Here is a 16,534-nt window from a genome sequence, read left to right as displayed (position 1 = left end):
AAATACTGCCAGGATTTTAACACACATATACCTGAAGATAAGTCTCCTAAATCTTCATTAGTATCCCAAATAAGTGACTTGATTTTCAAAAGTGAGGTTAATGGGCACTGAGCACTTATGAAATTTAGAAGCCTAAATACAGACTCTGTTGGTAAGAGGTCAACCATATTTTCTGGGTATGTGTGAAAATACTACTCTGGCTAACAGGCCAGTCAGTAGGTGATAAGAGTCCACTGAAGGAACAGAGCCACATATGACAACATAGGTATGGTATGAATAATATTTACACACATTATAATGTGAAATATACTGATCTCATCACTTAGAAAGTGCTTAAGAACTTTATACATGGAGCTGCAAAGTGACAGTGGTAGTCAAACTACCCCCTCCCCAAATAATTTGTGCACAGAATTGCACAGAAAAACGTGAAAGATTTGATTACACTATTCAGTAATTGGCCCAAGAGTATGAAGGGCTCTTTACATGCAAAGTTGCACCAGTTTAACTAAAAGTGTGATTCAAAATTGATTTAGGACTTGTCTATACAGCAAGTTATTGTGCGGCAATCAGGGGTGCCCATCTACAGCATACCAGCTTTGAAGCAATAGTCACATTAAGATGCACTCCATGACTTCCACTATGCTGTAGCAATGTCCATATGGGACATAACTGCACAGCAAGCCAGTGCAGTGTAGATTCGCACCCTGGCTTGCTGCCATGTAGACAAGCCCTTACTTAAATTAATACAAAGGGCTGTGTGGACATTGTTAAATCAATATAAACTTGACTTTATTGACTAGAACAGGTTTAAGCCAAACTGAAATAAATCCCTCAAACTGAAATAAGAGCATCTATGCAGGGTTTTGAACTGGTTTAATTCACTTTAAAAACCTTTTTAAGAAAACTGGTGCAACTTCCATGTGTACAAATGCACTAAGACAAACAGAAACCTGAAGTCTCTTGCCCCTGAAGAGAATTCTGGAGCCAGTTCAAGGCATCTCTGCCTCTCATATCAGACAAACTATGCCAAGGCACTGAGTCTCAAGACAGCGCGTAGAACTGACTAAGATGGGTTCTGTGGTAAGACACAGATGGAGCTGAATTCAGCTGGATAAGTCAGATAAGTTTCAACTGCTGAACCTGAAAGAAAAACAGGGGAAAATAATTTGTGAGACACAAAACTTAAAAGAAACAGACAGGATAGTAACCTTAAGGCTTAATGAGGCACCAGTTGCCTCACACCATAGCCATATTCTCTTAAACTTGAGAGACTTGGCCAGACAGATATCTTTAGCTACATGAACATAAATCCCAAGAGATTCAGAACAATCTAAACAGCTTTTAGCTGTTTTTTCGTGACCAACAAGTGGTAGTCAGAAGGAGTTCCTCTTCTATCAGCTGTGAAAACAAATTGAGAGGAAATGGGGGTTGCTACACCTTCTCAACAAGCACAGAATCTATCACCTGCTGGCAGTCTTGGGGAGGGGAGCAGAGGCAGATTAGCTCCTCTACCATTCTGATGTTTTCAGACTAGCTGACCAAGAAGCACAGAAACTAACGGTTTGGAATCTACTACACCTGGTATCTTTGCATAATTAGTATTTACTACGTTTAGTGCTGTACATACAAATTGTAAGGTACATGGTGGCCTGCAATGAGCTGGAAGTGGCTTAAAAGCTAGCAGTGGCTATGTCTAAAAGGCTTTCTGTGAGTTTTGAGGAAAGATTTGAAGGACTTTGATTGTGAGAAGAAGGAAACAGTTCTCAAGCCTAAGGAGTGGATGGAGAAGTAGAGTTCAAGAAGGAAGAGTGCAAAATTGAAGAAAGAATGAAATTGGAGTGCAGGAAATGCACTGGACTTTCTCCACAGACACTCAGTGGCAGAAAAACGGGAGAACAGAAAGCTGATGTAAGGCTTGAGAAGAGGCTGGGGTCTGATGAGATAAATAGAGTGGTAGGAGAGAAGAGTGAATGAATTAAGCAGGGGTGAGGGTGGGAGAAGGTGCAGTTGGAAGTTGAGACCATCATAGGGAATGGAGATCAGAAAGGGAAGAAGGACTGAAAGCTGCAGAGGTCAGACTCTGATAGTCCTGAAAGGAATATTGGATCCGACAGACTGCAGTGCATGGAGTGAGCAGCAGTAGAAGAGATAAGATGAGATAGTGATCAGTAATCAAGTACTCATAGTGAAGTCAGGAAGTGAGCAGTGCTTGGTGAAGACCTGTATGAAGAAAGTGACCAAGCCAGTCAGCCAAGAGCTGATGATCTTATGAAGAAAAAAGCAAAATAAACAGATGGAGAAATTATAGAAATTGAAGTAATCCAGGATAACAACTGGTAGACTGAGATGAGAGAAAAATGAAAGGGAGGTGCTGAAGAGTACATACAATGTAGCAAGGCATCACACTTTGGCCAATTAAGAGAAATTTTTTTATTTAATTTCTAATTTTGTTAGATGAGCAATAAAGCTTGTGTGTAATTCATTGCAATAGTCTATTTTTCTTGCAGAGTAAGGATTTGCCTGGATATTTAAAAAAGTTGTCCACTGACCAGCATTGAAATTATATCAGCTTCCTTTGATCGCACCTCAATACTGCACTTCTAAATTATTTGCATATATCATGGCAACAGAACAGGCCATAAGGGACCATTGTGATCATTTAGTCTGACCTCCTGTATAACATGGACCACAGAACTTCCCCCAAATCATTCCTGGAGCAGTTCTTTTAAAAATACATTCAATCTTGATTTTAAAATTGTCAATGATGCAGAATCTACCACAACCCTTCGTACATTTTTCCAATGGTTATCCACCCTCACTGTCAACAATGTACACCTTATTTCCAGTCTGAATTTGTCTAGCTTCAAATTTCAGCCATTGGATCATGTTATAATTCTGTTGTAATTATGTTAATTGTCTTGTTGATTTATGTCCTTAATCTGAGCTCCAACTGCAGTGTTTCAAGAGAAGGGATCTGCCTTTGTAAAGTAGTCCACTGGAAATTTCCTAAGTAGGTAGAGACTTTCTTCTTGGATTTATTTTATAGTCTGTTCAAATGTTTAACTTTGGTTCTAGAGGTTATCTTACCCCATTGCCTCCTGTTCTTATTTTTTGTAAACTAAAAACATTATTTTCATAGCCAGACAATAAACCTTGCATGCTACTGATGACAAATATGCGATCTCATTGCCAGATTTCATATATAAGCACATCATTATTTCAATATAGGTAGTTGTTCTAGATCACAACGGGCCCAATACATTGTGTTGAAGGCCCTCAGTTCCCACTGAAGACAAACATGTAGGCTCTGATCCTACAATGCATAGCACACATGCAGACTGCTGCTCCTGGGTGAAGCCCCACTGAAGTCCAATGGGCTTCATGTGGGTGCAGCAGTTCATGTGCACACACTACTCATTGCCAGATCAGAGCCTTAATTAGGATTTGAGGGCACTCAACAGCTTCCAGGAGGCACTCAGCATTTTATAGAATCAGGATCACTGAAAAGGATAGAAGTGTTTTATATTCCATGTTAGCCAAGAAAAAAGAAACATGTCTAGAGAAGAATGCTTACCCTATGAAACTGTAGTACTTCAAAATTTTGCCACTATCTTAATTGCATGAAATCACAGCCCAGTTAATTTCCAAATGGAGAAATTAAAGAAATGATCACATACAAATCAAATACAATGTAAGAAAACCAAATCTTTACCTCTGATACAAACACCACATTGGATAGATTAATATGCACTAGCACAATGCTGCCATGTGAATGTTGTATTAGAATGTTTAAAATATTTGTATTGGTCTTAAATTTCATTTAAGCTTAGTCTAGCTCAGAAGCTCTCAACCCAACATCCCATTTTAGTGGGTTTTTTTCTTGCATTTTTTCAGGAGCTAACGGACAAATTACTTAAATCAAAATGCAAGTCAAATCGCACTATAAAACACCACTTATCTTTCCATTTGAGTAGTGCTGTGACCCTGTGCACTAGGTCACAATTCTGCTCATTCAAATTTGGCAAGGACACCCCTCCATCATGCCAGCAGGGAAGTGGCTCCATTGTTACACCACCCAGCTCCAGAAAGGAGCTGGGGATCTGGTTCTCCCCTCACTGTGCCCTTGCAGAGTTCAGGTTCTCAAAAGTCAGGGGTCATGGCTCCCCAATTTAAAAGTTAGGGCAATAGCCCTTTGGCCCCCATCTCTGGTGTCCATAGCCATACCCCCTAGAAAGTTTGATATGCCCCCTAGGGGGGCATGTCTCCTTGTTGAAAACACATGGTCTAGATGATACCTTTAAGGCATAGTTGTTAAGAGTTGGAGGGTTTTGAGGGTCAATGTTGGAGGCAGTTGTACTAGGATTTCACCCAATGTTTTTCTGATAGATTGTCACTTAGCAGCTTTCACTGATTTTTGAAATTTTCCCATCTTTCCTCCCCTCCGCATTCTTTTGTGTGGAAAAATAAAGACAAGGTTTGAAAATTTTTAAAGAATAGATAGATAATGCAATAGAATACTTGACTGGGTAGTGCTAGCAAGTCAATACTATCTCCTGTGATCTGTCTCATTCAATTTGCACCTAAGATATGTACATTCATTATGTAGTGAAGTTAGTCATGTATGAATGTGACCCACAGCTTAACTTCTCTCCAAACATTGGCTTAAAAGTGTTTAGAAGTCATAATGTCCCACCCCAAGATTTATAGCCAATACTTAACCCAGTAGGCTGATTATGCCTCTCAGGTACTATGCTGAGCCTCTCTGATGTCTCTTAGTTACCGTGTCCAAAAAATCCCACTGTTTGTTCATCTCACAGTCTCAAAGCACTTTACTTCCTTTATACTATTGACCTAGCTACACAGAGTTGAGCCAATGTGTATAAGAGGGGCTGTGGTCTAAATAAATGAAATATGGGTCAAAAACTGCAGATCCAGGTTCTATTCCCATTCCTGCTGCACCTTCCTATGTAACATTTCGGAAGTCAGTTTAACACTTTGCTCCTTAGGTACCCCATTTAGAAAATGAACCTAATATCTAACGTAAGAATTAGTTTTGATGGTGAATACTGAAGATGAATAAATTTTACCAGCTCTTTCCTTTCAATTTTGATATGTAACCCTGGTCAGTTTCTCTGTTACCATAAGATTCTTCTTGATCAGCTTAATAATGACAGAATCATATCAAGTTTTCTAATAGCTATCTAGCTATTATTTATTTAACTAACTAACTAACTAAATTAAACTAACTAACTAGTCCTGCCCTTGAAAAGTGCCTAGTTCTGCCAGGTTAGAACCTTTTTACCTTCCTGAATTTCTGTTAGATAATTACTTATTGGTCGTTTCTCAAATCAGTCATTTATCTGGATCAAGTGCCAGCAAAACTCTGTCTGGCTGGCTGAGTTTGAAAGATGCAGAATGAGACAAAATACAGGAATAATATCAAAGCTTTGGAAACAAAGTCAAAGATTTAGACAGGCATGAGCCGAGTTATTTTTTGCACACAATATATTTTGCACACAATTGCACACAATTCAAAAAAGCTCTTATGTACATGATTCAAAGAACAGTTCAGAATAAGGATGCTTTCCTGTATTAGGGCCTAGAAATGTGGAAGTCCTTCACTATATCTTGCCTCCACAGCTGTGTTTATAAAACAAAATGTAGTACTTTACAGTAATAGAAACTGAGTACTACACCAAGACCCTGTCTACACTTACCTGTGAGAATCGGTGGCAGTCGATGGGAGTTATGTAAAGTACGCAAAAACGTGCATAACTGCCGTCGACTGCTGAGCTTCTCTTCTGCACTCCGCCTTCACTGCACTGTGCTGACGGGAACACTGTTCCCGTCGACGCAGTGCTACACTACTTGTGTAGCTGATCTTAGTACGTCGATTTCTGGATCAACTGAGTGGGTCTGCCCTGACCGCTCAGTCGATCCAGAGAAATCAATCTGACCACGGCAAATTTGCCGCCGTCAGTGTAGCCATAGCCCAAGAAAATATTTTTCTCTCTGCCTTGTGGTTTATGATGTCAGCAGAAATTCATTTCAACAGTTTCTTTGCATTTCATTGTAGTCCATCTGTTATAGTCAAACTTCTGTATACATAATTTTAAATCATTTTTGGTTCAAAAGATACTGTACTTACCTGCATTTAATTTTTTATAAAAATACTATTTTACACATATCTACAGTCATGGTTTAGTAAGTCTCTAATAAATGGATTTGGGAGCATTCTCAGAAGCCCAATTCTGCAAATCACTTAAACACGAGAATAGTCCTGTTGACTTCAGTTGAATTACTCACAAATTTGTAGTTAAATATATGCTTAAGTGCTTTGCTGAATTGGGGCTCAGGAGATTTTAAATACATTTCCTTTCTAGAGCACCATCTATAAAGCATTATCAGTTCATTAAAAGAGCCTGAAAAACTTAACAGCAATTCTCCCAGAATTGGAGCTGATGGACAGAAGATGAGGGTGAATCTGTCTATATTACCATATTTGGAAATCAAATGTTAGTATACCAGTTAAAGAAAAGATAATTGAGAGAATCCTAAAAGAAAAACTGGGAAAAAAAAGATGTAAAATTATCAATGAATGTTGTCAGCATAAATTATATACAAAAGATGAAAAAACAAGACACCAAGATATAAAAAGACCCTAGCAGACAAAAGAAGTAGAAGTATTTAGAGTCAAGCCTCTCTTGAAAGAGCTCTTATAGTACAGGTAAGCCAAATTTAACATGGTGTCCTGGCCAATGACACATAGCCAATGGTTCTCTACAGTTGAGAGGATAAGCAACAGCCTAACTATGATGCAATAATTGTCCAAGAAAAAACCTGCCATTTAACATGCAGGCGTGCACATGTTCGCATGCACACACACGCATGCACAAACACACCACACAGGATTTATTACTTATATATTTGTGCTGCCAGCAATATAAGTCAAAATTTTGCCCTTGATATTTTCACTTGAAGAAACTTAATTGAAAGTAGTTATTAATTTTAATAATTGTTATATAAAATTTTCTAGTTTAAATTGTTAACATTTTTATGTCTCTTTGATCCTGTTAAATGATAAAATTGCTCCTTGACTGATAATAGTTGACTGATAATAGGTGCCAGTGGTTTAGGTAATTAGAGTTTATGAAATGAGCTGCACATGCTGCTCTGAATATCTCACAGGTGGAAATAGCCTGAGGCCAGCTACTTTCATTAGCATTCCTCTGATGAGCTTCCAGAGGGAATACTTACAATAGAAAGATGTGATTACCACAGCAGCAATTATTTTGCACTTAGTGTGACCTCATACACTAAAAGCATATGTTACATTTGTTCCACAGTTAGAGCATAGAATAAGACTTGCAATGTGTTAAAAAGTTGGATGCACTGACTAATATTTTATTTTATTTTATTTATCACTAGCTCTTCAGAGGGCATGGATTATGTTTTCCAATGTGCTTGTAAAATGCCTAGCACAATGGAGTCCTGATGTTGACTTGATTATAGTACCAAAATAGAAATAGAGAGACATCAATATAACTTTTAAAATCCAAGAATCTTTCTGGAATGAGAAGAGAAGTTTAAGAAAAATTTTGGCTATTGTCATCCTGATATGTTAATGCAGACATTGTTTTAAATTATAAGGGATTGCACAAAGCAAGAGATTGAAACCAATTAGACTCTTGGAACAATACGGTCCAATTTTCAAATGTGGGCTCCTTAAGCAGAATGTCCAAATCCTGCACTTGGATATTCAAGTCAGTATTTAGGATTGTAAATTCCCATTTTGTCTAAATCCTGAGCTAAGTGTAATCCATAAAGGCATTGACATTTAAAAACAGGGCTCATAAATCTGAAAATAATTAAAAAAGGAAACAATCAAACTACTTGTAATTTTACACATTGCTAGTAAAACCTTTACAAACATGTATGATGACAGTTCTTCCCAAATCGCCACTCTACTCTCTTAGTAATTAAACCATAAGGGAGAAAATGAAAAAGTTCACAATGGATGAAGAAAGATATCCTATGTTGCAGATAATCAGAACTGATCTTATTTTTAAGAGTTCTTTCAGTACCTCTTGCTGGAAATCTTTAGACTTTTCATCATATGATGGAGTCCTTACATGGTATCTTCTCACTATCATATCACATTTTACCATTACATGATTGTTCATCCTATTTTAACTTAGCCATCTCAAAAGCCTCTATGTGGATAGCTTAGCTAGCTCTAAGAATTTGGGTGAGGTCTATGAACCATAAACCCTTTACTAAAAATGTATTTATATGATTTCCTTGGCTCATGTAGACAAACCCAATCAAACACTGCCAAATTAAAGTGTCCTTTTCTTAAAAAAAAAAAAAGTCAGAAGCATCATGAAGTTCAAAATACCTCCTATCCGCCATTTTTTGAACAAACAATGTGATATGAGAATATGATCAGTCCTATTCTGCAGCCAGATTGAGAATTGATCACGGGGACAGTTACTTTTTCCAGAGTCTTGAGCTGTAAGAATGCAATAGCATCTGCCTGTGTATGGTTATACAACAATCAGATTGTAGCAAAAATTGGACCCACAACTCTTCAATATCAACATTTTGCCCTCCCTTTCAGCTCTTCCACAGAGTGAATATCAGAAAGTTCCTTCAGGAATACTCAAGGTACCCTTTCTTCCTCAGTCTGATGGAGAGGTTAATAAAAATTGAGGAGAAAGTTGACAAAAATATCTATCTATCTACATAAAAGTATTTAATGTATGGAAAACCTTAGTGATGTAGGTCTTGATATCAGTGTAACATACACATGCAACCCAAATAATATACAGATACATAAAGATGCTTCCATGTGCGTGAAGCTTTCGGATGCAGGAATTGTATCAGAAAACAGGTATGCATGCAAAATTAGAACCTCATCTTGCAGCTGCATCCATCTGGGTGGGCAGGTTCTGCATCAGCTCAAAAGTCCACCAGCATGGATGCAGTTGTAGAATCAGAGCCTTAGACACCAGGTTGAGGCTGACTAAAATTTGCCTCTTTTGAAACTGTAAGTGATCTTTTTTGACATCTTTTCTATAGAGCCAACGGCTATGGGACACTATGAATAACAGAAAAAAGAAAATAAAAATAATGTAACAAAAGTCTAAAATGAAATAATGTAACAATATTAAAAATGATCAGATTTTCTAAGGATGTCAAACTAAAAAGGAGGAAAGTTATCAGTAAAAAATTAATCTTAAGCAGAACTAACATGAGAATATGTTGCAGTAATAGTTATTTGTAGATTTTTGCAATTAGAAAAAAGTAAACTCAGAAATAAATATAATTTGAATACAAACTTTCTGTATTACAGCAAGAGAACCAGATGTTACTCTTATCACCATGTATGGGTTTATATATTTGTTTTTTCGTTTGAGTGCACTCCAAAATTAATGCACTTAAAGCACACACAGAGAAAAAAAGGCAGTACAAATTTAGGTAGAAAATTTACCTTTGCAGAACTAGGATTACATGAAATAAGCATGATATAAGAAAAGTTTCACACTGTTCATAATTTTCATTCTTTTTCTCATTTATAATGCAAGAAAGCACAGCTGCTTTCTGTACTGCATTTTTTAAACTATGTACAACTTCATTCAATGTGTCAGTTTACAGCTAAAATTAGATTTTCCCTTTACCCAGGGAGTTTTCTTCAATACAAAAGACAAGGGGAGAAATATTAGATTTTGCTTCATTGTTCTGAATAATTTAAATTAGTTCTCTTTTCTGGGCTACCTGTACAGATAATCTAATAAAATGATAGGTTAGTAAATGTGTGGTTTTATTGTAATTATGGGCCCTATTGAGGAACCCCTTGCTACTCTGGTTAGCATTTATTCACCTGAGTAGTATTATTGAAATCAGTAGGATTAGTCATGTTAGTAAGAGTTTACAGACATGAATAAGAATTTCACAATTTGACCCCATATTTTTAACTATATTAGGGCCATGATGAGGTTAAATCTGTGCAACAATGCCCTATAAATATCTTACTGTTCTTTCTTATGTACGGATTGCATTTTACAATACAAATAAAATATTCCAGGGCAAATACATTTCAGTGTGATTATTGTAAGCCTTACTTAATTAGGATCACTCCACATCTGGTTTTGTACATTAAGGGCCCACTATAAAAATCTATCCAAGTCAACTGAAATCTTTTCATTTATTTCAACTGGCATTGATTCAGGCCCTACAACAGAAATACTCGTAAATAATTGTCCATAAATACACAGTACTACCTGTCATATTTTACTGTATAATTATAGAGTCCTATTATAGATTTGTATTTAAAAGAATGTCAAATGAGAAAAAATGCATTTTTTGTTTAACTGTGCTGTAACTTTGTATTTCTGTGTAAATATATTGTGTAGATAACTCTTTCCAGACATATCTAGGACTATGCAGTATGGCTGAAATCCTGATCCCGAACAGGTCATGCTATTGAAAGTAACTCATTGCTATTTTGACTTGTCATTAAGTGTATCTTCAGCCTTGATAGTGTAATATGCTTACTGTAAAAGCATATGGTAAACTTTAATAAAATAATAAAATAAAATGATAAAATATTTTAAATTTTTTAACTGCACTTTCAGCACTCTGCTTTTGATGTTATAAATTGTTCAGTTTTATTACTTTTTGAGACTGGATATTTTTGACCCACATGGTATACATTTTAATGTTGCCAGCTAGTCTACTTCTCCTCTTATTTTTATACGTTAATTTATAATTAGTATTTGAAATTAAGGGGACAGGGGAACTTACCTAGTTGATATTTTGAATAATAATTCGCCATTTGTCCAGTACTGCATGATTGTCTCTTATGCCTTTTTCTTATATTCATATCAGTGGTCTCCCATTGTGGTCTTTTTCTTATGTTTATTTTGTTAAGCACTTCAGAACTATCAGCAGAGCTATCATTGTTTATGCATTTGTTTGATTTTTTGCTGTCTAATTGGTCATCCAGCATTGCAGTCATTTTGGAAGGATTAGTTCCTTTACATGTCTCCACATCCTTTTCTTTTCTCTTTAATGCATCTTGCCTACCAGAATAGGACCTTAAAGTGCGATGCCTTTTTTCTTCAGTATAAGTCTGATTACTCCTACTTTCAACAGCTTCAGGTGAGTAAATGATAGTATTTAACTTAAATGATTTATGCTGTTCAATATGGGTGAGTTTTCTCAGAAATATTCTACAATCTTTAAAGGTTTTGGCTCTCCATGTACTTTGACTCATTTTAACTTGGTTCTGTGCTTTTTCAACATTTTTTTGGCTATAACTTTTTCCATTTATCTCTGAATGTGATTTTAAAATATTTGTTAAACCAGGATGTGTGCTGAAGTCAGACAATTCTATTGTCTGTGGAAGAAATGGATCTTTGACTTCAGCTCCAGTTGGCAAGATTCTGCTGTGAGATTCTACGATTTCAGTGGGCTGGATTTCTACTGTACATTTTCCTTGGTGCATGGGCACTCCATCGCTGATTTTCCCACTTGTATTTTTAAAAAAATGGCTTTGGCAGAAAAATCTTACATTTCTCCTCTTAGATTTCCAATCACCTGTTCCATGGTTATACCTTTTTTTCACTTGTCTCCACCTATTGTGTTGTAACGTCTTAAATTCAGTTCTTCTTACTCTGGCTAGTGTGAAATTACTTTTCAAATTTAAGACTGGAGCCTTGACCATTTTATGCAATATCTGTAATTTCCCAGATGGTTCTGAAGGAGAGGGTAGTGCAAACTTTTTAAAGTGCTTTCTGAAAGGGCTAGAATTAAGATCAGATTGTTTACTTCCCATCTTAATCTCTCTAGTACTAATTACTTCCAAAGGATTGCGAGCATTTGCCTTTCTCACTAGAGAAAGGGACTGCGTTTCTGTTGTTTGCATAAACCAACTACTAAGTTCATTCATATTGCACTTCTTCTGAAAAAGCATTTTTATAGGTGATGCTTCAAGTTCTACAAAGCAGGTGTCTAAAGGACTTGACACTTTAATGCTACAATCTTGTTCAATATGATTCCTTTTTTCATATAAACACTTTTCAAATTCATTTCCACCCACTTGCAACCAGGTATTAGTTATCTGTTCAAATTGATTATTTAATTCTTCCAACAAGGAGTCACATGAAGTGGAAGTAGCCCACCACCTGAGAGAAGGATCTGATGAAAAAATGGGATCCAGTGATACTTCATTAATGGGCCTGAATTCATTTACCTCAGAACCCTTTTCTTCACTCTCTGGATTTTTAGTTGCTGAGGTATCTTTGGACACTATGCTCAAATTTGATTGCATATGTTTTTCCTTTTGATTCTTAGCTTTTTTCTTATGGATCTTATATGATTTATGTAGCAAGGCACTTCTACAACTAAATGTGCTAGAAGATGCTAATGAATGTAAGAAATGCAGTGATGGTCTTCTGTCTCTAACAGAATGCCTCAAAGGAATTTCATGTTTTCTTGATTCTGTAGTAATCACGTTGTCCGATCCATCCTTGGTAGTGTCATTCTGAATGCTCTTTATTTCATCCATCTTACTGCATGGTTTATTCTTCTCCTGTGATATTTTTTTTTCTAACACATGCTGTTGCTGCCATGGAGGCAGGCAGCTGCTAATACTTACTTTTCTTTCCTGAGGTGAAACTCTATTAACAGTCACTGATATGCCAGAGATTTTTACTTTTGCTGGTCTACCAGGCTTCCTAGTGATAGTTAAAGGCTTCTGATTTGGTCGTATGATATTGCTACAAGGGTGTGGTAATACTGGATTATTCTTGATAGGTCTAATATACTCATAACCAGAGCCAGAGACTTCATTTTCTGTAGCAGAATTCTGTAAGGCTTTTACTATTTCAGCAAAACCACTTTCAGTTTCTGTATTGTGTCGCGGTTCACTAGAATCATTTGTAAAACTGGAATCATGTTGTGTAGGCACAGCATTAATTACACTGATACTACCTTCGGAAACATGCCTTTTAGTTCTTCTTGACCTTCCAAAAACAACAGTCACAATAATATTCTTGTTACTGATAACTTCTTTCATCACTGCTACATCAGATTTGGTGGTTTTCCCAGTACTGGTGGGTTCACTTCTACGGTCACTATTTTCAGCTGTGTCTATTTTAGGCTTTGGAGGTCGTCCAATTGGTCGTTTAACCTGTTTTACAATCTGAGGCCCTATTTTTTTAGGCCTACCAGGTTTTCTCTTTAAAACAAATTCATTGCCATTACTTGATTTTTCCACAGTTTCTTCACTTCGCTTAAAATAATTTAAGTCAGTTTCACTTGCTGCACAAGCATCTGCAATTGTCTCAGCATTAACAGAATTTGATTCCTCTTTAGTGACACTTTCATTACAATTATATCCAGAGTCCCCATCGCAGATATCATGAACAAGATCTCTTGTTTTGGATTTTTTTTCTGATAATGTGTCTGGATACTTCTGAAATAAACAAAGATTGCTGTTTGCTTTAGAAGATGCACTGGCAGCAGTTAAAGTATATTTGACTCCTTCGCTACTGTTAACCTCTGAGACAAACATAAGTTTTATTGGGCTAGAGTAACCTAAGAGAGATGTACTCTGCCCAGCTTCAGATCTCGTTTGTACGTCCCCTTTACTGGAAGTCAATCTGCCTGAATCAAGGGATGAAGATTTCAAAAGGTTGTCACCAAGTCCTTGATCTAGAACTTCTTTATATTCTCTTGTTGGCACACAATCTGTTTTGCATGTATTGGTGCATGGCAAGTAAGACTGAGGGAGGAAACTCTGTCCTGCACATCCTGTTTCACCCATGTTAAAATGGGGGCCTCTCCTAGCAGTTTGGTTCATATCACACTCATAAGTATTGTCTTTCAATTTTCTGGATATTTTATAACTATCCAACAATGGACTTTTAGTCTTTTTGGCTAAGTTTATTGTATCTTCCAAGCGCTCCACAACAACTTGTAGGTTTGTGTTCCTTACAATCTTATTTACATCAATAGATCTTTCAGCTTGATCTTTAATTATTTTCTCTCGTTCCAAATTTTCAGGCGATTTTTTTGCTTTGGAGGATTTTCTACATAAAAAGTCATTTGTTACATATACAGAGTACCATCCAGGAGGCACAATGTTACGTTTGGTTCTGCCCAAGTTTCCATTATATTCCCCCTTCAAAGGACTCTGATCACTGTCTTTTTCAATTGTACAACCTCCTTGTGTTTTTGCAAAGTTAGTTTTGTCTACTATAGTAACATTGCTGTTTTCTGAAAATGCTACAAAACCAGAATTCGTTTCAAAATTATTCAGAGGTAGTCCCAGTGAGTCTGCTTGATACACTGGCAAAGACATGGATTGAGCTTGACATCTCACATCTGGATTATTTTCAGGATTTTGTAAAGCTTTGTCTTCTAACATATTATAACTGTCTCCTTTGTTTGGTGATGTTTTACCATCATTTTTTGTAGATTTCTTTGCATTTTTCTCTAAAGTTGACTTTTTCCTTATAAAAGTTTCATCAAGACTTGCAAGTTCCCTCTTGATTTGCAAAGACTGTCGTCTAATCAGAGGTGAATCAGGAGAATTATACATTGCAAATAAAGTTTCCTGACGTTTGCGAAATCTTGTTTGGATAATTTTATTTTCCACTTGCTTATCATGTTGGCTCAGTAACTCCATAAAAGTGTAATCACTTGCCTTAGCATCATGCAAGAGAGATGTTATGAAGTCCCCCAACTTTACATTATCATTTTCTGGTGCCTTGTCACTGTTAGACAATTTTACAAGACTGGTTGTTATATCTGTAGTTTCTATTGATTTTAATTTTTCATTAATACGATCCATTAAATCTTGAAAAATGGCAGCATTTTCACCTTTTTCAGATTTTTCAGAATTTATAAAACATTTGCTGCTTTCTTGACTTGTTGACAGCCAAGTTTCATTTGAGTGATCAAACCCTTTTCCTTTGCATAGTTTAACTTTATCTTCATACTCTCCATTGCTTCCTTCTGCTGGCAAGAGAGATGGAGGCTGGTTTATAGTTATTTCAAATTTGTTGTTGTCTAAAGCTGAAAAATCTGTAGTTGACCCTGCCAATGTTTCAAATTCATTATTCTGAACAGGTGACAATGGAGGTGGTGATGGACTGCGAGATCTACTAGAACTTTTAATGTTTGACAGATCACAGTCTTCAGTTAAAGAAAAGGACGTACAAGTTGCTGCTGTCATAGAGTACTTGTTGTTACAGTTTTGTAATTGTCCAGTATAGCACCTATGAGGATTACAACTGTTAGCAATCCTTTTATTCACCACTGTTTGAATGCATCCAGTAGCTACAGTCTGGCATGACAAACAGTGCAAATCTTTAATACAGACAGAGAGAGGTGGTAAACAAGTGTTTGGTTTTTGATTTTGTAAACAGCACCTTTTTGTCAGGATATGTCCATCACAACTACAAAATGGAACATGGATATCATCTTCAGTGAGGGATTTCTGAGTTTCTGAATGGATAATATGAGGTTGCAGGCAACTGCAAAGTGAAGGAATATTTTTGTCTTGGATTAAAAATTTCAAAATAGCCAAAATCTGCCGCCAGTGATAAGAGCACAAAGACTCCAAAACCTTGTTTAGTGCTGATTTTCCTTTTTCCAATTTAGTTGCTTCCTCTGATTTTGCACCAACCGTTGAACTTGAACTGAAAACAAAAACAAATCAAAACAAAAAATAAATTACAGTAAAATATGTATGTTACAGTTTTAACTGTTAAACAGAACACTGAAACCCTGAAAAGATATGCAAAAACAAAAACAATTTCCTTTACATAGTTCACTTATCATATTTGCAAGTTTCTTATAGAACTATTTCACTGCAGCTGATGTGTATTTTATATAGAGAGCAGGGGTGGCCATACTGTGGCTCGGGAGCCACATGTGGCTCTTCTACAGTTAAAGTGCGGCTTGTGGAGCCCTCTACACTCCCCCCATTCTCCACCTACCAGACTAGGGTTGGGAATTCAGGGCTTCAGCCCCATGGTGGAATGGTGGGGCTAGGGGCTTCTGCCCCATGGGAGGCACCTGCCAGGGCTCAGGGCTTCTGCCCCACGGGGCGTGCCTGCCAGAGATTCAGCACTTCAGAAAGAGGTCTCGGGCCTTCTGTCCCATAAGAGGTGCTTGCTGGGGCTCGAGGCTTCAGAAGATGCGCTCCACGGGGCAGTAGCCCTGGGCTCTGGCAGGCACGCCCCGTGGGGCAGAAGCCCCATACCCTGCCACAGGGCTGAAGCCTAGGGCTCAGCAGGCGTGCCCCAGCTCTCAAACTTCTGAAGATTATTCTATGCGGCTCAGAGAGTCAGTAAGTTTGGCCACCCCAATATAGAGTACATATATGAGTACTATATTTCTAGCATGTTAAGTAGGAAAATATTCAGCGATAAAACATTTTACGTTACAAAGGAAAAATTGTTTGAAATCCAGCATTTCTCAGATATAATAATTATAATACTATTTATTTCATGGCACCTTT

The 16,534-nt window shown here is 37.0% G+C and overlaps 1 protein-coding gene across 6 annotated transcripts in view; it reads right to left on the bottom strand.

Annotated features, from left to right (window-relative positions):
* Positions 1-16,534, bottom strand: part of LCORL (ligand dependent nuclear receptor corepressor like) — a 170,859-nt gene that overhangs the window by 9,013 nt on the left and 145,312 nt on the right. For 2 of the 6 annotated variants that reach the window (XM_067530356.1, XM_067530359.1), the window contains 2 exons: positions 10,807-15,710; positions 8,915-9,100 (listed from right to left, as the gene is read on the bottom strand). The exons of 2 other annotated variants lie outside the window; for them this stretch is intronic. In XM_067530356.1, coding sequence (XP_067386457.1) covers positions 8,916-9,100; positions 10,807-15,710 — 5,089 coding nt within the window. In that variant the 3' untranslated portion in view covers position 8,915. The remainder of the gene's footprint in view (positions 1-8,914; positions 9,101-10,806; positions 15,711-16,534) is intronic. 2 more of the 6 variants (XM_067530358.1, XM_067530357.1) reach the window with 1 other exon arrangement.

Source organism: Emydura macquarii, unplaced genomic scaffold, assembly GCF_026122565.2.
Source record: "Emydura macquarii macquarii isolate MOO-44397 ecotype Brisbane River unplaced genomic scaffold, CSIRO-AGI_Emac_v2 contig_3062, whole genome shotgun sequence".
Lineage (NCBI taxonomy): Eukaryota > Metazoa > Chordata > Testudines > Chelidae > Emydura > Emydura macquarii.
This window is presented reverse-complemented; position numbering and strand designations above follow the sequence as displayed.